This window comes from Engraulis encrasicolus, chromosome 19 (genome assembly GCF_034702125.1).
Source record: "Engraulis encrasicolus isolate BLACKSEA-1 chromosome 19, IST_EnEncr_1.0, whole genome shotgun sequence".
Classification (NCBI taxonomy): Eukaryota; Metazoa; Chordata; class Actinopteri; order Clupeiformes; family Engraulidae; genus Engraulis; species Engraulis encrasicolus.
In genome coordinates, this window is record NC_085875.1 from 45,219,770 (window position 1) to 45,239,769 (window position 20,000).

The following is a 20,000-nucleotide window of genomic DNA, read 5'->3' on the forward strand; positions in this document are numbered from 1 at the left end:
TCAATAATTCATTGAGTTATTGTTGTTGTTATGATTTTATTTTACATATGTATTCATGTAAGGATCTATTTGTGTATATGTACAATATGTGTGCTGTGTATGCATGTACAGTATGTACAGTATTGTGTGCATGTATGTACCGAATATGTACAATATGTATTTATGTATCTTTCTTTCTTTCTTTCTTTCTTTCTTTCTTTCTTTCTTTCTTTCTTTCTTTCTTTCTTTCTTTCTTTCTTTCTTTCTTTCTTTCTTACCATCTGTCTGTCTATCTCTCTGCCTGTCTATCTCTCTGCCTGCCTGTCTGTCAGTCCATTCATCAATCTGTCCATGTAGGGTAAAAAGGACAGACCTGTCAGCCACCTGTGGTGCTTCTCAGAATCTTCTCATAATGCCTCTCTGTTGTTCCCATGGAATCATCTGCAGCTGGTGGACACACATACACACACTCACACTCACACTCACACACACACACACACACACACACACACACACACACACACACACACACACACACACACACACACACACACACACAGCATAGCCTGCCGCCGCGCTCTCCCGTCCATCCGTCCTGTCCAGTCATTGCCCACCTGTGCAGTGCCGAATAGCACCCCCCACCCCTTAACAGTTGCCTTGGAAACTGTATTAATAGCCTGCCGCTGCTGCTGCCACCAGGGCCGCTGACAGCTTTTGGCTGGGCCTGGGACAAAGTCATCTGAAACGTCCCCAAACACAAAACATTCAATGTAATGTGGAACCATTTCTGGACCCCTGCCTCTCTCCCTGGGCCTGGGACAACTGACCCCTTTATCCCCCCGTGTCAGCCTCCTTGGCTGCCACTGCTGCCAGCCTGTTGCCGTCTGTCCAGGAAACAGGAAGGCAAGCGGGGGCCCATTCAACCCCCACCGGAATGTCGGGTCATTGTTCTGTTTCCAGGAAGTGGAAGGGCTCTGGGACGACTGACCGACCAACCAACCAGCCAACCAGGAACGGGCGAAGCATCCACCCTGGTGTGACAACTCCCTGGTCTCTCATCCTCATCCTTATGTCATCATCCAGGAGCGGGGCTATAGAGGGGCAAGCAGGCCCAGGGCCCTCCTGTATTGGTGGTGGTGGGGGGGTGGTGCTATTATGACCTTGGCAGGCCATATGGGGGGGCCCTATCAGTGTGTTGCCCTGGGGCCCTGTGTGCAATTGTTCCGCCACTGTCATCATCCGTCTGTCTGCTCTGCTCTTCAAGGTCCATGGTGTCAAGGATGAGATGAAGGTTAGCCAGTCGCCACAACCGCCAGTAAAACACAGACCATTGTGTGTGGATATACCTCCATGGTCTTCTGCACTTCATTTCTGACCTACACACACTGCCAGTCACACACAGACCTTTGGGAAGCCACACCATTACGGTCTGCTTCCAAGACATCATCTTGGACTCTCACACACTGTGTTAGGCTTATTATGAAGTCAGGGGGGCGTTTGGAGGCTTATGATGAGGTCCAGGGAGCGTTTGTTCAAAAAAGGTTGAGAACCACTGCTCTAGCATCAAAGACCAAGGCCAACAAACAAACACCACCAGTGCCTATGATGACCTGCTAGACTTGATTATTGACTCTGACATGTTTCTTTTCGTTTCCTTCTGATGTCAATCACAGACATCAATCTCCCATCACCATCAGCTACTACACACAGACTTTTGTGTGATGATATACTCGTATCTCTATGATCTTCTGCACCTGAAGTTTATTCTTGACTTTCACACAACAACACCAGTCACAGTCACACATACAGTACTGTATACCTTTAAAAGATGAAGTCTATAGGCCATCGTGGTTTGTCTTCATAAGGGCTTTATGATGACAAACCAATATGGCCTACTAGACTTCATGTTTGACCCTCATCTCATTTTTTACTTTTGTTTCTGTGTGTGTGTGTGTGTGTGTGTGTGTGTGTGTGTGTGTGTGTGTGTGTGTGTGTGTGTGTGTGTGTGTGTGTGTGTGTGTGTGTGTGTGTGTGTGTGTGTGTGTGTGTGTGTGTCAAAGACCAAGGTGTCAAAGATGTCAACCAACCACCATTACCAGTTACACAGACCTTTGTGAAGACATACCTCTATAATGGCCCACATGGCCTACAAGATTGAATCGTTGACTCTCACACACTGTGTTTCTCTTTTTTTGTCCAAAATCAAAGTCAAACATTTCCGCCAGATACACAGACTTTGACGATACGCATGAGATGTAATAGACTTCACTCTTGACTCCAACACGCATTTCTGTCTCTATTGTATCTCTTTTGGTGTCAGTCATCAAGGTCAATCACCCAGACACAGACCTCTGTGTGATGATATATCTTTATGACCAACAAAACTTCATTCGTAACTCTCACTTGTGTTTACTTTTTTTCTTTTGATGTCAATCCCCAAGGTCACTCACACATCACATTCAGCCACAGTCCTGTGTGTGATGATAAGTATGATAAGTATCACTGTGGCCTACTAAGACTTTGTTCTTGACTGTAGTTAGTCTGTGTTTCTTTTTTAAGTATATATATAAAAAAAAGACGACAATTTAATATGCCCTTAAGCATGTGTGTCTGTAATACATTGTGTAGTCTACCTTTCACAAAATGAATGTGTTGTTTGGGAGAAGCAGCTATTAGAAGAATGCTTTAGCGAATGCAGCACACTCGCAGCAATGTGGAGCGTGGCACATTCTTGAGCTGCTTTACAGCCGAGAGAAGGGGACAGGTTTATATAGCAAGAGGTCCTGTGTGTGTGTGTGTGTGTGTGTGTGTGTGTGTGTGTGTGTGTGTGTGTGAGAGAGAGAGAGAGAGAGAGAGAGAGAGAGACAGAGAGACAGAGAGCGAAAGAGACAGAGAGCGAAAGAGACAGAAAGAGATACAGATACAAAGAGTGTGTGCAATGTGAAAACTAAAAGAATTAACAGAAGGCAAGACAAGTATTTTTGTAGGCCCATGTATGATACTGGATACCTTAATTTCTCCTGTGGATTAATGAATGATACTCTACTCTCTCTACTCCAAAGTCCAAAGAAGAGCCTGTACAGTTCAGAAAGGGAAGAAAGGCGGAAGAAATCTTCTGGAAACTGTCATGGGGGGCTTTCCCCCTATTTGTTACCCCTGAGCTGCCTGGCAGTCAAGCTTTGAAATGAGTTCAAGGAAACAAAAAATCACACTGGCAATAAAAACTCCCACATCTCACAAGCTGAGATAAGATTTACCTGTCAACATGTCAGGGCATGGTTTTAAGAGCATATGCTTTAAGACGGCGGGTGTAAGGAAACGAGCGAAGTGTGTTTGGGATGACAGGAAGGCAGCGTGTGGTTTCTCGGGTTGCTATATAGAGAACGTGCTCTCGCATCGCATACACGCCTGCAGCAGCTGTACACAAGGCAGGAAGTAGAAAATGCAATGCTGCAGCCAGCGCTCATGTCTGTCTTGCACAGGGCTGTCGTTCAGGGGGGTAAAGTGGGACAAAGTCACCAGGGCCCCGTGTATATAGGGGGCCCACACACACACAGTCTGATTTATGTAGGTATGTAGGCATTGGAGCTGATTGTACATAGGGCCCACAATGTGCTGCTACGCCCCTGATCTTGCATGTTGATGTCAGGTTAGTGGTGAGGTGGGGATGGGGTGGCTAGGTGGGTGGTGGGTAGGTGTGGGGAGTGTGTAGCTTTTGGTGGCTTGTGCTCTAAAAAAAGAAAAAAAAAGTTTCTTGACAGAATTCGTGCAAGACAAGACGAGAAATGAGCCTCATGATCTACCCTTTTCCCGTTAGATGAATATCTATTGTTCATACAGAACGTACTGTATACATTAACTCAAGTACACACTACATAATGCATCGGGGTTGTAGTAAGGTCTGAGTGGGTCAATAACCTCACTAAACTGAAATAAACACCCAGACATAGACCATCTTTCTATATGCAGACACACGTTCGCACTCGCACTCGCACACGCACACACACACACACACACACACACACACAGAAGCAGACAGAGACCGAGGGCTGGAAAGCTCATTTAAATGTTTATTTACAAACCCTGCTTGTCGCAGGGGAACGTGGTCTACATACAAAATAAAAAAAACAAAAAAAACAAAAGAAAAACAAACACCATGGTGGCTATTCTCCCTGAGCTTACAAAAAGTAAGATGTGAAGTTATACCTATAGGTGTGCGAGTGAGCAGACAGTATACATACATGTGTGTATGAGCGCCTGTGTACGTATTAAAACGTACTCTGTACAAAGCCCTATGTTTGACTTGGGATAAGAAGGGGAAATATAATACCAACATGATACAGGAGAACACAACAGAACTTCAAAAATAAAAACAACCCACAGGCTGGTTCCCGTGGTAACGTGCGTGTCACATGACCTCTTAGCGACAAGGGGCCACAGCTTTTCCACCATCGCCGCTTCATGTCAGGAAAAAAAAAGAATACCGTGCACAAAACAAAGCTCAAAAAGAAGGGTGTGCAGTGCTTGACTTTTTTTTGCAGAGTTATATAAAGGGAAAAGGGACAACTCAGCAAAGTCTCCTCCCTCCCCCTTTCCTTCCCAAGAATGGACAAGTATCTCGTCTAAAAAAAGCTATTTCACCACCGATGGCAAGAAAACCACACAGGTCATGGGAATGAGGCAGGGAGAGAGGGTTCCATGGCACAGGGACAGGACAGGACGGGATGGGATGGGGACCGCACAGTGAGGACATGGAGGAGAAATGGGACTACAGCCACTTCAGTGCCACTCTTCTTTTTTTTACCCCTCTATTTTTTTTTTTTTAACAACTCTTATTTTTTTAAACATATTTACACAAAAGACCGCACCTCTGATGGGATAGTACACATGGCCAGCTCACAGTTACAGTGCCTTATTGTCAAAGGTTCAGTGCAGAAAAGAAAAAGAAATAAACCTTCATTATTACTCTAGTGTGGAAGTAACAACCACAAAAGGAAAAAAAAACACATTTTATGAACAGGATCCATATTATGAACATTCTTCATATTTGTGGTTATCTGGACTAACTCCTGCACTTCAGTGTCCATTTTCTTCCTTCATGTCTTTTTTAAACTCATTAACTGCCCTCTCTTACAGTATAACTGTATAAAAAAAAAGAGATCACATCACATTCCACCAAAAACAGTGACCAGACACTCTACAGTACAGCGACAAAAAAGAGAGACCCACCCAAATCCTTCAGTGGCAGCAGCTGCATGGCAATCTCTAATCGAAAGGAAAAGAAGGCTCATCAAAACTCTAGCCAAGGAACCAGAGAGGGTCTTTGCTACTAGCTAGCTCGCTGGAGGACAAGGGGGAGAACAGGACAGACAAAGACCCTTGTTCGTTTTTTTGTTCATTACATTTTGTTGCATACATCTTCGGTACACAACAAACTTAGGGTGGGGTGGCGGGAGTGGGGGTTGCAGGTCATCAGTAGAGGTGATGCTGGTGTGTTAAAGAGTGGGTGGGGGTCAGGTACAGCAAGGGTTGATCAGTTTGCAGAGAGGCAAGTCCATCAAGCAAATCACAGGAGTCCTCAGGAATGGCATGAGGCTTCTCCTAGTTATTACACATGGAAGTGTGTTTGCATTTGCGTTCTTCTGGGGTGTGACATGACATTAGGCGCGTCGTTGGGTAGTAATAACCATCGTTCCCAGGATGTCAGTTTCCGTGTGTGTATATAGTAAGCAAAACATGTGCACCGTGGATTATTTTTGCATGTGTTCGATTATGTTGTTATTAGCTTTTGTAAGTGCTGTGTATTTCACGTGTACATGTACTGGATTTCTGTGTGTGCATCTGTATCTGTGTGTATGTGTGCATGTGTGTCTAGTGCTGACAGTTCTGCTCTGCTTTTGTAAGTGCCATGTTTGTATGTATGTATGTACGTGTCTATGTACTGCCTTTCTGTGTGTGTGTGTGTGTGTGTGTGTGTGTGTGTGTGTGTGTGTGTGTGTGTGTGTGTGTGTGTGTGTGTGTGTGTGTGTGTCTGTCTGTATGTCTGTCTGTCTAGTGCTGAGAGTTCTGTTCGGTCTGTCCGTTCTGGATGGGTGCGTTGTTGAGGGGGGTGCTGCTCTCCTGGGCGTCGGGCTGGATGAGGAACTCCTCGGGGGGCCAGCGCAGCTCGCCGCTCTCCACCTCCCCCTCCGTCGCCTCCACCACGATGGACGGCAGCCGGTCCTTCAGCTTGCAGCAGCGCTCGAAGTCCGACGGGTCGGGGAATATCTGAGAGAGGCAGAGAGAGAGGGAGAGAGATTAAGATATGTTCATGTGAAGCTAATGTGATCATCATAATTAGGCATCATGTGTAGCATTCTGCTGCTTTCTGGTACATTTCATGAGTGACCACTGAGGCATCATTTGTAGTGTTTTTGGTGCATTTATTTTGTGGGTGACCACAAAAATGAGTATACTGGGGGAGCACAGAGAATGAGAGCGATGATCACATTTTAAGATGGGAGTACGGTACATTCCAAATTGGTTCAAGAGTAGAGACTGAGTTGAGTCACAGTTGAGCTTTGTGATATTTCCACTGAACAATGTGTGTGTATGTGCCTGTGAGGTGCGTGTGTGTGTAAGGTGTTTAATAGAGCATATTTTGTGTATGCTGGGGGACAAAAAGGATAACTAGAGTGTTCCAAGACTCAGGAAATTGGGGGCTGAGTATAAGCAGGATGAAGTGGAAGAGTATTTTTAGACGCACTTGGGTGGAAAGTCATGTCAAGGCTTGGGCAGCAGGCCAAGATTTTGGCTGCACTTTTTTTTATAAGGCTTCTTTTTTAACTTGTAAAAGCCCTTTTAACATCTAAGCATTAAGCAACCAAAAAAGGGCTCCAAGATGCCTTTTTAAAAGCCTGTAAAAAGGTACACACAAGCTAACATTAGGTTCAAAACCCCATCAAAGTTGTAGGAAAGACATGTTGTCTTGTGCATGAGGGAAGGAATCTTAAGGTTCTAATAAAAATGTGGGAGGTCCACAAGAGTCTACTGCTCCAAATGCCTGCCTTTGACTTTTCTAAAAAGGTATCACATGGACAGAAAGCCATAAAGGTGTCATGAATATTCAAGGCGTAAGTACACTAGCACATGATATTACATATCAGTTGCACCATTTACTCCATTGTACCTAATGAGAGGTTTTTAGTGTTTTTCAGTAACAACACAGTCTAACAAGAACCCACCACAAACTTGATCCAATCAGTACAGTCAGCTGATCATGAGACAAGTACACAGGTTTAATGGTTACTCAGATAAGTTACCTAGGCTGGAAGGAAACTGTCTTTCTTTTCACTTTTACTTATGACAGGGGGACAAAAAATGCTGTAGGTCAACACTGCCTCCCAGGAGGATTCAAACTATTTTGGAAAAAAAAACCCAGCCATTTTGATTTGCTCTTTTTATATTCCTTCTGGGAACATCTCCCTAAGGTGTCCCTTATGTAACCAAAAAGCTGGACGCCAAAAACTGAAGACTGAAGGAGCCAGCCACAAGAAATTGAGTGTCTCGGTTGGCCAGCGGGTCGCATATCTCTTCGCCTGGTTCCTGTTTTCAGAGTCAGCGCAATTATTCATGACTAGCCAAAGGCCACGAAGGAGGGATGGAGGGATGGACTCAGGATGGAGGGATGGAGGAGGACGAGCTCCTTCACCTCTTTCCCTCCATCTCCTCTCCTTCACACACATACACGAGACTAAATAAACCTTGCCACTGCCGCAACAATAAACGACACTATGTATATAAAAATAAATGCACAGGTTCCCACCACATTCTCATGCCTTCCCCCGTTCCCGCCTGCCCGCATTTTTATTCCATGTCTGAAGGGCAGTGGACATGCTGTACAGCATGACTGCACATACATCCCCGGATAGCCATGTTAAGTGTGCAAAGTATAGTGTGTATGTGGAACCATTGCCATTTCCACAGAAGGTTAAATTAGTTCCCAATTTGAACTCAGTGAACAGGTTCGAGACTAGAACAAAAATTTGCCCCATGGGAGGAACTGGAAATTCATTAAGGCCCAGGAACCACACATCACAGGTTCCTTAAAAAACATCAAACTTCTTTTTTTTGACACGTCCGTTCCTGCTATGGGTGTCTTGTGTTCGATGTACCCTGACGAAGCCCTGCTCAGCTTCCTTCCAGACCTGGCCCAGGTCCAGAGGCATAGCAGAGATTACTGGAGTGGCAAAGAAAGATTTCCATTTCCCCTCAAACTAAACGAGGAGCTTCGAGGACGACTAAACCGCTCTATAATAGGCAGGGATGGGATTTGACAAAGGTGGGTTGAGGAGAGTGTGGGTGGGGTGGGGGGTGCTTAGAAGAATTAAGATGGAGAGATTAAGGTTATGAAGTGATCCATCAGAGAGCTTGATCTTCAACTCTTATTTTTAGAAGTCTGCCTGCTTTAGTTGGGGGTTTACAGTCTGTGCTTTAGGTCAAACTGTGATGTGAGGAGGAACGAGGATGCATCAGGCTGCTGGGCTCAAAACCAAAAGCAACTATATGAGAGAGAGAGAGAGAGAGAGAGAGAGAGAGAGAGAGAGAGAGAGAGAGAGAGAGAGAGAGAGAGAGAGAGAGAGAGAGAGAGAGAGAGAGAGAGAGAGAGAGAGAGAGAGAGAAAGAAGAAAGAAAGAAAGAAAGAAAGAAAGAAAGAAAGAAAGAAAGAAAGAAAGAAAGAAAGAAAGAAAGAAAGAAAGAAAGAAAGAGAGAGAGAGAGAGAGAGAGAGAGAGAGAAAGAAACATGCAAAAGCATAACAAGGATGTGGCTACACGGCAAGGGCAAGAATGTGTGAAAAAGAAATAAAAACAAACAAAGAGAAAGAAAAACAAGAAGCTGACGCCAGGATCTTGTACACATCCTCCACCTCCACCCTTGCTACAGTAAATTTTGCAGTGTTAAAAGTCAACACTTGAGTAGTATGGACTCTACATTCATTTTCAATGCACAATTTAACACTCTCCTGTAGACTTAATATTCTTCAGCAAAACACTTTAACAGCTTCTTCTTCCCTGTTACATTCAGACAGATGGCAAAACTAAAGGTCTGACCAACCTCATGGGTGTTCTTCTGAATGCCTCTTCTTGGATCATTTTCTTATTGTCTTAATAATGTCCATCATGTTTCACATTTCATTTGAATTATTGATTCAGAGGTTCAGCACAAGAGTTCCAAAGTGTCTAGACCATTAGTCTATGCACAAATAGCAAATAAACAACTTTGGCATTGCCTTGAAGCTGGTCGAAGTTGAGTTAACACAATTAAAATGTACTGTGTAGCCTCATTCATACAATTTAGCTCAGGGGCCACTTGTGTGTCTCACTCCCTTTCCTCCCCTTAAAGGGACACTGTGCAGGAAATGGTCAAAAAAGGAACTGCAACTATGCTGCTCATTGAAACTGGGCTGCCTATTGCCAGATTTGATCTTTACATGAAAGTTTACCAAGTAATGAACAAATATTTCCTAGTATGATCCAAGTAGAGTCATTTTTGCAGCTAAATGGCGGACCATGGAGAAGATCCCCCTTTTCATGTATGAGAAGTGTGATTTTTCCAGTCATAATGAATACTTAGAATTTGATGATGGTGGTAAGTATTCATGAAAAAAGTAACGGTAAAAGGTAGTGAAATGGGCAGCATGAATTCTGGAAATAAACAACTAAAAATCTCACACAGTGTCCCTTTAAGGTCACCGTGCTAGAGCCTCCAACAAATGGCCCCAAATGAGCCAGATAATACAGTGGACAAACAATGGAGACAATAAAACCCCTGGCAAGGCCACTGCTGCTGTGCTGCACTGTACTGTATTGTACCGTGCACAGCTGTGAGCAAGGCCAACTAAAGAACAAACACACACAAACACTTCTCCTCCAAGTCATTGTCTTTTCAGTGCTGCGTTTTTTTTTATTTGCTCTCTGGGAACGAATGAACCTCACAGAGGTCAGCAGACCTCCAACCGCAGCCTCTGATGGAGACAAATGGAGGGAGGGAGAGAGAAGGGAAGGAAGGAAGGAAGAAAGGAGGGAGTGAAGAACAGTGAGAGAGGAGAGGGGAGCAGGGTGAAGGGCTGGGTAGAGGAGAGGGGTGGAGTGGTGGTGGTGGTGGTGGTGGTGGAATCATTCAGACACATTATGATCTGATCTATAAATAGAATGCGCCGGAGAGCCAAGAGTGCTGTGTCTGCACGCACTACACTACCCTGCTCCGCTCTGCACCGCACTGCACTGCACTGCACTGGACATGACTGCAGATGCGCATTGCATAGCACCGGCTTGACTGCCTGGCTGGCTGGCTGCCTCGCTGGCCCCTCATATCATGGAAATGACATGTGCAGCGTGCAGGGAGATGGCAGCCAGATGATGCCAACCACCACCCAGTCTGACCTCTCAGGTTTACGGGCATCGGAGAACTCTGCCAGGTTTTGATTTGCCCACATGCGTAACCCTGTAAACCAACACGCTATGTCCATCAGTAGGTCACTCTAACCGAAATGTGAAACCTGCAGGGACAGCTAGGAGATGACAACCACCACCCAATCTGACCTCTCGGGGTTACGGGCACCGGAGAACTCTGCCAGGTTTTGATTTACCCAGATGCGTGACTATGTCCATCGGTGGGTCAGTCTGTCCGAAGTGTGCAAAGTGGAGGGAGGTGAAAGCCAGAATGACGACAAGCTCCAATCTACGGGCATCAACTACCACCCACCCTGACCTCCCAGTCACGGGCACCAAAGAACCCTGCCAATGATTTGTCCATATGTGTGACTCAACTAAACACTATGTTGGTTTGGTCCATCGGTGGATTGATCGGCCCAAAACAGCTTTGTTCTTTTTACCACCAGTGATTGCTTGGTCTGTTGGCCTTGTAATGAAGGATATCAAGAATCTAATCTGTTCTTAGTCTGCTAAACCAGAGGAAATACGATTCCCACAATTAAACTAAACACGATAAAACTATTGAAACAAATAAGGCATTTGTTCTGCTATATTAAAATTGGACAGCAACAAAGAGAGGTATTTTGGAAATAGTTTCTCCTGAGCTCCGAATTAAGTTTGATTATAAATTACGATGCATTAGGATTGTAACCTGAAATACTCTCATTTTCCATCGCTCAACCCGCTTTTATCTCGTCCTCTTTTGTTAGCCATCCCGTGGGAACCTTGTGAGAGCATGTGAGTCAGAGCATCTTCAAGAGAATTAAGTTTCCGTTTTAGGATTTTGAGCACTGATCTATATCGGGGCCATTGTGTTTGTTGGAAAACAAAACTAAACCATTTAAAGCTCCCATCCCAACAAAAGCAGCCGGGAGAGGCAGGACAGACCAAGTTCTATGTGTTCTCCAAATACAGAAGCATCAGAATAAGAATGGCAATCAATTTTCAGTACATTTACGTAAGCAGGACATCTGTGGAAAAGTGAAAGTGTGTATGACTGTGAGAACGGGTTAGCTCTCACTGCACCCAATATGCAACGTGTAGTTGCACACTCAGGTCATTTTGCAGCAATAAATTAAACACAGAAAGGAACATTTTCATTACAGTCAAAACTGTGCACGATTTCACTGTTCACAAAACATTAGAGATAATACGCATTCCCGTAAAATGGTATGAACCTAAACAAAAAAAATAGCCTTACAAAATCCTTGTTCTCAATTTCATCTTTAAGCACTGAGCCACAGTGCCCATTATTTTACAGCAATTGACTGTAAAGCTAAATATCAACAACTTTTGTGAATGCTGTAACACACTACAGTAGTGTACCCTATATGGCCGTGCTGGTTACCTGGAAGGTGAGGCGGTCTTTGGAGGGGCTGAGCCTCATGTCCTCCATTGGGCTGCTGCTAATGATCACCTCGGTCATCTCTCCGCTGGGCACGAACGCAGGGCTGCACAGAGAAGAGGGGCAGAGGGCAGAAGGCAGAGGGCAGAGGGCAGAGGGCAGAGGGCAGAGGTTAGTGATGATAGGCCCCATTCATCATCCATCACCCAGATCAAGTCAAGAAGTCAAGTCAAGAGCTTTTTATTGTCATTGATCCAATGATAGAACATGGGAACAGCCAAAAGTTAAAAGGCAAGATGATACACACACAAAAACGAAGTGTTCTGCCAAGCGGGGAGGATATTTTGGGAACTTTGGGTCTTTCGGATCTTTTTTTTTTCAGTATTGCCTAGTCTGTTTCATAAGTAGTGCTTGGCTTCCAGACAACACAAGCTCCAGACAGACAATGCCGTGATCCTGACAGATTCTGAACAGATGAGGTTCATCAAGTGCAATATAGTATGAGTGGCATGTCATACAGTGTACACAGAGTTGCTAAAAATGAAAGCAAAATTAACACTCTGCATTTAAGTGTGCGTGTGCGTCTCATTATGAAAGCCCCTAAGTGGGTGTGCAGTTCTAAGAAGATTGCAGGCACAAGACTGCCGCTGAAGCAACAGGCCTGCCACTTACACCATCTATAAATATGAGACATAAACCACAAGAGTGGCCACTTGTATCTGTGTGTTCTCTCAGTATTAGGACATCGCAGATGCCGAGATCTTAACAGAAAGGCCACTCAAAAAAAGAAAAAAGAGAGACCGCCTTGTGTCTTAATGCCAAAGAAATGCTTTCAGTGTGCACGGCGCGAGATATTCTTGTCAAGACGGCTGACCAGTTTGTTCCGCCAGGCCTGAAATCCTCCGGCTGTGGGCGAGATGAAAGTGCTCTTGAAATAATAGGTTTTTGTTTGTATCTCTTTCGGCACCGCATTCCAGAAGACATTATTTTTGGACCGAAATGCAGGGAGCACATAAAACAGACCCAACAGAATTCTTAGAAACAGCGCCCCGTGTCCCCTTTTCGCAGGGGTTTGAGTAGTTAGATTGAGCACTTAACATTGCAAGACACACACACAGTTTGCAGAAACTTGGTTGAGTAACAGTATCAACCAAAGAGCCAGGCAAGCAAAACCTCAATATTTAGCATGTCCTTACCAAAAATAGGCATAGGATCAGCATACTTGAGATATTAATAGCAAAAGATAAAGACTTTCAATGTACAATAACTACATAGCTTCAGATACAATATTTTTCAGAGACATTGTAGCAAACTAATGGATCTTGAGAATGATAATGCTTTCAGGTTTGTTTAGAGTAAAGATGGGAAAATCACTTTTGAGGGTGAAGGAGAAGTCAGGGGTACCAACAATAGGTGGAATGTGGGGTGGCGAAATGAAGTGTTAGGCTAATTATTACTATTGGTTCCATACTAATCAGTACAGTAATTGAGGTATGCTAAAGATGGAATCGGTGACACTGCAGCCCTATGGCAAATAAAAGCAAAGGTCAGTGTACTGCAAGATGTATACAACACCTAAATCGACTCATTCAAATGCAGTTGAAAAAGCCACAACATCAAGCTTCAACTTTTGATCTTTGCTTGTAAGTACCACAGACACAGACCAAAACAAAGAGAATCAAAGAGATGTGTATATAAATTCCAGAAATCTCCATTAAAAAAGTAACATACAGTAACAATAGTAAAAGCTAATTTCCATCTGGTGTCCAAAATAGGTCTTGCACCATCTCTCTCTTACTCATTCCCTTGTCATCAATTTTACCGTCACCATCAATTAAGGATATGAATCATTGAAAACAAGAACTATTCAGACAAGAACTAGTCTAAAACAAATCTAATCATGACTAATAAAAAAGCCCTAATAAAAAAAAAAACAGGAGCACGAAATGCCTTTCAGTCATCAGCATAGCATAAATGCTTTGTGTCCTGGCCGAGTTACGGACAAAGGAAGGAGCGGAACCGAAGGCAACGGAACGGAGCGGAGCATAAACACTTCAGCGCTGCTCTGTATGATTCAGCTCGTACAGTATAAACATCCTGTGGAGAGAGGAACTGCAGATCCTAGGGCCCCGCTCCACTGTTCCTATACACACATAACGGGAAAGGAATACAACTTCACACACGCATACACACACACACACACACGGAAACACAAGCTTACATGAGTCACAAATACACACACACACAGAATCTTGAATGAAACACACACACACACACACACGCACACACACAACCTAGCGAACAACCACGTTCACACTGAAGGAAATGCACTCAAAGTCAATCACACCTCTGAAAAATACCATTACACCATGTGATTAATAAAAAAATTTTTACACACACACACACACACACACACACACACACACACACACACACACACACACACACACACACACACACACACACACACACACACACACACACACACAGTCATTGAACACCCCTGACTCAAAAGCCAAAGACACGAGTAAGTTACACAACAGCCTGAGGCCACCTCTTGACCCTCACACACTCACTCTGAGGTTGGCAATCTTTCCATCCCAGTGGGAGTTACAGACGAGACAAGACACCCTGGATTTAAGAAAAACAAAAACGTCAGGTATAAAGTTTATTCCCCTGTGGTGGATCAGTAACGAAATCAGATACCACCACATCCTCTTAAAAACACCAATCAAGATGGCACTGACAAAAAAATACAATGAACAAGCAGCTGTGCCTTGGCTCCTCCACACACACATTTAACAATCAATCAGTGCCAGACCTCAACTCTGAACAAGCACATCTCTCAGACACTCAAATATAAGATTTATAGGCACGCACACACACACACACACACACACACACACACACACACACACACACACACACACACACACACACACACACACACACACACAAGTCTAATACCCTCATCTGTCATTTAAACACTTCACTTAATAGGCTGATGCAAGGACTAAAAATATCCGCAGGTTCTTAAGTCTTTGGACAAAGACACACGCGTGCACTTGCCTACATGCACGTCTGCATTCACACACACACCGCCCTATACTCTTCCTTTTTAATGCTTTGTGGTTGGTTTGAATGACTGCTCGGTGTGTGTGTGTGTGTGTGTGTGTGTGTGTGTGTGTGTGTGTCTATATACTCGCCTGCAACACACTGACCCTTTGGTCTACTTATGGTGATCCAAAGTGTCCAATACTTGGACAAATCCGGCCGCTGCCCCACATCCACTCAACCTGAGAGGCTAAGCCTATTCTTTTGTTATTCAGGGCAGTGCCTCAATGTCTGGCACTAAATGATGATGACCACACATATTAGGTTTTGGACTGGTTGTTTGTGTGTGTGTGTGTGTGTGTGTGTGTGTGTGTGTGTGTGTGTGTGTGTGTGTGTGTGTGTGTGTGTGTGTGTGTGTGTGTGTGTGAGAGAGAGAGAGATGAGCAATTCTTCCCTCATTTGTAGGTGCTGGTGATGCTCTTGTTACAACTACCTTCATCGAAGGTCCTCCCTAAAAGAACAAAAAAACAACTGGGTACAGGATGTTCGTTTTGCACACTAACCATCTTAAAATCCATGTTTCCTTCCTTGCCCTATTGTGCATCCTTTCAGACAGCAGTGTTTGCGTGCGTGCGTGCGTGCGTGCGTGCGTGCGTGCGTGCGTGCGTGTGTGCGTGCGTGTGTGCGTGCGTGTACAAGTCCAATTCGTGGCACATATGTAGCCAAAAAATATTCGATTTCCCTTCTGGACCAAGCTACTATTGGGTATTCAGGTCAGAGAGTTTTATGTGTACCGTACGTTTCTAAAGAACATCTCCTCTCCTCTGGGATTGAGTGCAGGACTAGCAATGTCACAATGTCACTAGCAATGAAAACTTGACGAGCTTATTTTCCGTTTGAGCTCAGCAGGTCATCTCCTCCACTGGTTATAGACAAGGATGGATTACAGCATGGGAAAAGGGACCAAGCGTCAAGCCTCTATATTTTCTTTGGAACACTGTTTTTAACAACTGTATTCGCACATTTTCAAGGGGGACAAACCCCCACCCCGAACCCCCTACAAAATAGGATCTCTAGCATCTCAACTGTAACCCTCAATCGTTTCGTAAACTAGCAATATTCATGGAAGGGCGGCCTCTCTTATTGTCTGGCCCAGGGGCCCATAGTCATAATCTGTTCTCGTCCACTGATTATAGACAGAAACTTTCCACTGACATCACACTTGTGCACTTTCATGCAAGTAGGTGTCTATAAGCTCCTCCAACAACAGTGCAAAAGTAAAGTATGCATGGTATTCAAACACCTGCAAGCACCCAAGTAAACTCATAAAAGTATTCAAGGGCAAAAGAAAGAACAAGCCCCAAAACGTTTAAAAAGTTGACATCTTCATTAAACAACAACTTCAAAAGAATCTCTTTTTCCATCGTCTAGTTAAATGGGTGACGAGAGGAGTGGGTGGCATTTTAAATATGAAGTGGGGAAAACAGTCAGGATTACTGTGTAACTTGTGAGTTTCCAAGAGCCAATTTGATCATAAATCAAGCCCAAGTTTACTGGAGGAGAGGAGTTTATGGCTGACTGTTGTCTTTAGATCAGTTGTCGGCAGTTCGTGCACGCATGCAGCACTGTTTGCAAACAAGAAACCTCAGCGTGCAGAGCGAGATGCAAGAAGGGCAGCGCGAGATGCTCTACCCAACTAAACAGACAATGCGGTGAGATTCTAAAGAGGTCAGGTTCTCATCTTCTGATGAGAGAGACAGAGAGAGAGAGAGGGAGAATGCATGGCGTTTTGTTTTCCATCAACCAGTTCTAGACTTTGATAAGACGCCATAGCAACACCACGGATGCGCACAAACAAAACCAGACGCCAACCAACAAAAGGAAAGTTGTTGGGGGTGTCGAAGTGTCAAATTAGGGAAATCTCTAGAGGCCGTGCTTTCCACTTAGCTGAGTGGGAGACGCGTGTGTGTTTTGGAACCTTTGAACTTGTGGAGGGTGATTCCCACGCGACTCCTCGGAACGCCTCTGCTGTTCACCTCACCTAACAAGCTTCGGTAGTTCTAGTTCAGCTAAAACGTTGTTCCACTTATTAGCGTGTGTTGGTGTAGCACGTCTAAGGTAGCTTCTAGCTCGGCCTCGACCCAATAGAATGACGACAAGGCGCAATGCCAAACTGTTCGCGTCATATGTTTAAAACGTGTTTATTTAACGACGTCTGACCTCTAAAGTATTGGAAAAGGAAAGCCAGTAGGCTATACCCACTTCACTTCATCAAAGATGTTGATCAACGCCTTGGCGCAGCTCTCTGAAAGACTGGTCAGACTGCGACAAGACATATTTAGCAAACACGCGACACGCGTATTAGAAATATGCGCCCAATTGTGTAACAAATAGGCTATACATGTATGCCTACTAATGGATAGACAATGTGGTTCAAGACATATACACAGTTGGGGAGGGTTTGGATGAAGAAGGTTGTAAGGTCAGGTGACCTTTGCAGGTAACCTACCACTTCCCCAAACCGTTCTACTCTTCAAGTCTAAACATTTGTGTTCATTTCACATCATCAGACAAGGTGCGGCATTCAAGCACTCAAGTACTTTCGCTTTGTGTCAACCAGTTTTGCTCCATCACTTTGCTAAATTATGCAAAGAAAGTCACGCATTTCCTTGCAGCGTGACAAAAGAATGCGCACACTCAATAGAGTGAGTATCGATCTACTCCAATCCAGTCCTATTGGTATTTTATCCGACCCCTATCGGTCATGCAGTGGCCTATTTGCTACAAAAGTATACCGTTAACTTTACAGTGCAAGAAAACCCATTTGTTTTAAAACACAAACACTACCGGCAAACAAACATTTCCACCTTACGCTTTATGCTCCAATATTCTGGGAAGATATATATGGCTGGCGACGCATGTATTTACGCACACACAATCCAAATTGTCATGATGTAATGTCATATGAATTAAATCACAAGTAGGACTACATGCAATAAACTTTCTTTGGCACACCAGCTGTAAACAAGGATGTCAAAAACTCAAACACTCCGCTCACGAAACTCAACCAATCCTTAACAAGAGTAGGTGAACCTTACCAGTAAAAATGAGGTGGGTACACAGACATGAATTTTGCTGGTGTCTGGGCTAAAAGGTTGATCCAGGAATTGCCTGTCTGCTTTCACGCTCGCCTCGTGTTTGACGCGGATATCTTCAGCAATGAAGATCAATGGCGATTGTTTATGCGGGTGAAAAAAAACTTCAAACACGACTTGAACAAAACGGAATTGAAAGCAGCCTGATTCTTGACATCAGCCAGTCAGCTTCTAGTTGTACAGCTTTTTGCCAGCGCCGTCTTTGGACTTTATGTAAGAGGCGTGGATTCGCGCCGCTTCTGACACACCCCCTCTGTATGTATCTTCAAATTCTTGAATGGCAGCGGCCGAGCAACGCGCTCACTAAGCCCACGTCGCCAACCAATCAAAGGGCGAGCACTATCCCAACCTGTGACGGCAATAGGAGCGAGGCCGCTTCATTGGGAGGATGGGAGATGCTGCATTGCACGCACAGAGAGGTTTTGTTTTTTCATGTTACCTTAAAAAAATCACACCATACCGAAATTTAATATACCACGTGTAGGCCTAGCGAATAGGCTACAACGCACAGCATTTTATGTAACCATTCTATTCTGTCAGGGGTGATGTGTATATTTATTCTCTTCTTTGTCTGTCACTTTGTTTATTTTCATTCATTCAGTATTCCCAAACATTTTCCTTCTCACACAACATATAAGTCAACTAAGCATCCTTGCATTATTGTAATGGATGACAGATCTGTTGGTGTATCAATGGTGTAAAGATCTGTTCCTATCCATTCCCAGGATCTGCATGGTGTGCATTCCCTGGCTGTGCTACTATCTGCTGCCTTGGGCCATGACCTTGGCTTTGTCACTGACATTGTCATTGACACCCTGTCCCCATGCACTTATAGCCTGACAGCTGTGCAGGAAAAAAGGGTGTTGAACTACCGTCTCGCATGACTCGAAACAATCCTGCCCGTTTGTACCAGACACATACTTTAAAATTCAGCAATATTTGAGACTTAACGTGACACTGTCTTGCGCATGCTGATGTCTCTAGGACTAATACATGTTCGCCCCCTGCTGGTGAAAAATGGCTAATTACAGACAACAGACATGAGTAGCAAACTTGCAATAAATTGCAACACCATATGCTTGTCTTACAGCGCACAGACGCCATCTACTGAATTGGAAAGGTAATTGCGGCCTTTTTTTGGACAGAGCTGTTTTCTACTGGTGTCGCAGTCATGTCCAGTTGTCCAGTTGTAAAATCAAACCATAAGGAATGATGAACAATATTTGTATCACATTGATTTCTGTTATAAACAAAGCATTTTTTATACACACAGATCATTAATCATTGAGATTGAGTCAAATGACATTTTAAAGTGAGAAAGGATTCATTAGATACTTACTCCTGTGATGTAAGAGTGATGGACCTAAAGCAAAGCATATTTGCATGCCTTTAGACTACCCCAGTCAAACTGGACAGCTTCTTTGTATTGTTTAAAAAAATTGTATTCCTTGACACTTTTTGATTCCTGTTACACGGCAGACAATTGGGACAATGAGGAATAAGGGCAATAGGGGCATTTCACAACCAAAGAGTTCAGATGCAAAACCTTCTAAGTGCCATTTCACTTATCTGTAGAAATTCCTGTTTTACTTCTTTTTTATATATTTATATACAGTGTATCAGGGGGCTTTATGCCTTTATTGAGATATGGTAGTACACTGAAGATTTCAGGCAGGAAAGTAGTGAGAGAGAGACAGATGATGTTGGGTTGGGAAATGATCCAGGCAGGGGTTCGAACCTGGGTCCCCATGGGCATTGCTCTGAGTAAATGTTAAATGCAAATGGACTGCATTTACATAGCTCAAAGCGCTTTACATTTGTGCCTCACATTCACACACTGGTGGCCGTGGCTTCCATGCAGGGTACCACCCTGCCACTTGGAGCAATTTGGGCTTAAGTGTCTTGCTCAAGGAGACATCGATGGGAGTCAGACAGAGTGGGGCTTGAACCTGCAATATTCTGGTTGCCGAATAGGCTCCTCTACAAACTGAGCT

General features: G+C 44.1%; 1 protein-coding gene across 1 annotated transcript; it reads right to left on the reverse strand.

The window, feature by feature from the left end:
• Nucleotides 1-4,029: 4,029 nt before the first annotated feature.
• lbh (LBH regulator of WNT signaling pathway) lies at nucleotides 4,030-18,265 on the reverse strand. The gene is made up of 3 exons (XM_063184535.1): nucleotides 17,950-18,265; nucleotides 11,801-11,903; nucleotides 4,030-6,246 (listed from the first exon to the last, which is right to left on the reverse strand). The coding sequence occupies exons 1-3, from the start codon at nucleotides 17,976-17,978 to the stop codon at nucleotides 6,031-6,033; spliced, it is 348 nt and encodes a 115-aa protein (XP_063040605.1). The 5' UTR covers nucleotides 17,979-18,265; the 3' UTR covers nucleotides 4,030-6,030.
• Between the last annotated feature and the right edge of the window lie 1,735 nt (nucleotides 18,266-20,000).

Bases quoted from the DNA above. Each gene is read 5' to 3' on its own strand.
- lbh (XM_063184535.1), bottom strand. From the start codon at position 17,978: ATGTCTGTGTACCCACCTCATTTTTACTG. The intron at 11,904-17,949 runs GTAAGGTTCACC...TTCTCTGTGCAG, and splicing joins TACCCACCTCATTTTTACTG to CCCTGCGTTCGTGCCCAGCG. The intron at 6,247-11,800 runs GTAACCAGCACG...TGCCTCTCTCAG, and splicing joins AAGACCGCCTCACCTTCCAG to ATATTCCCCGACCCGTCGGA.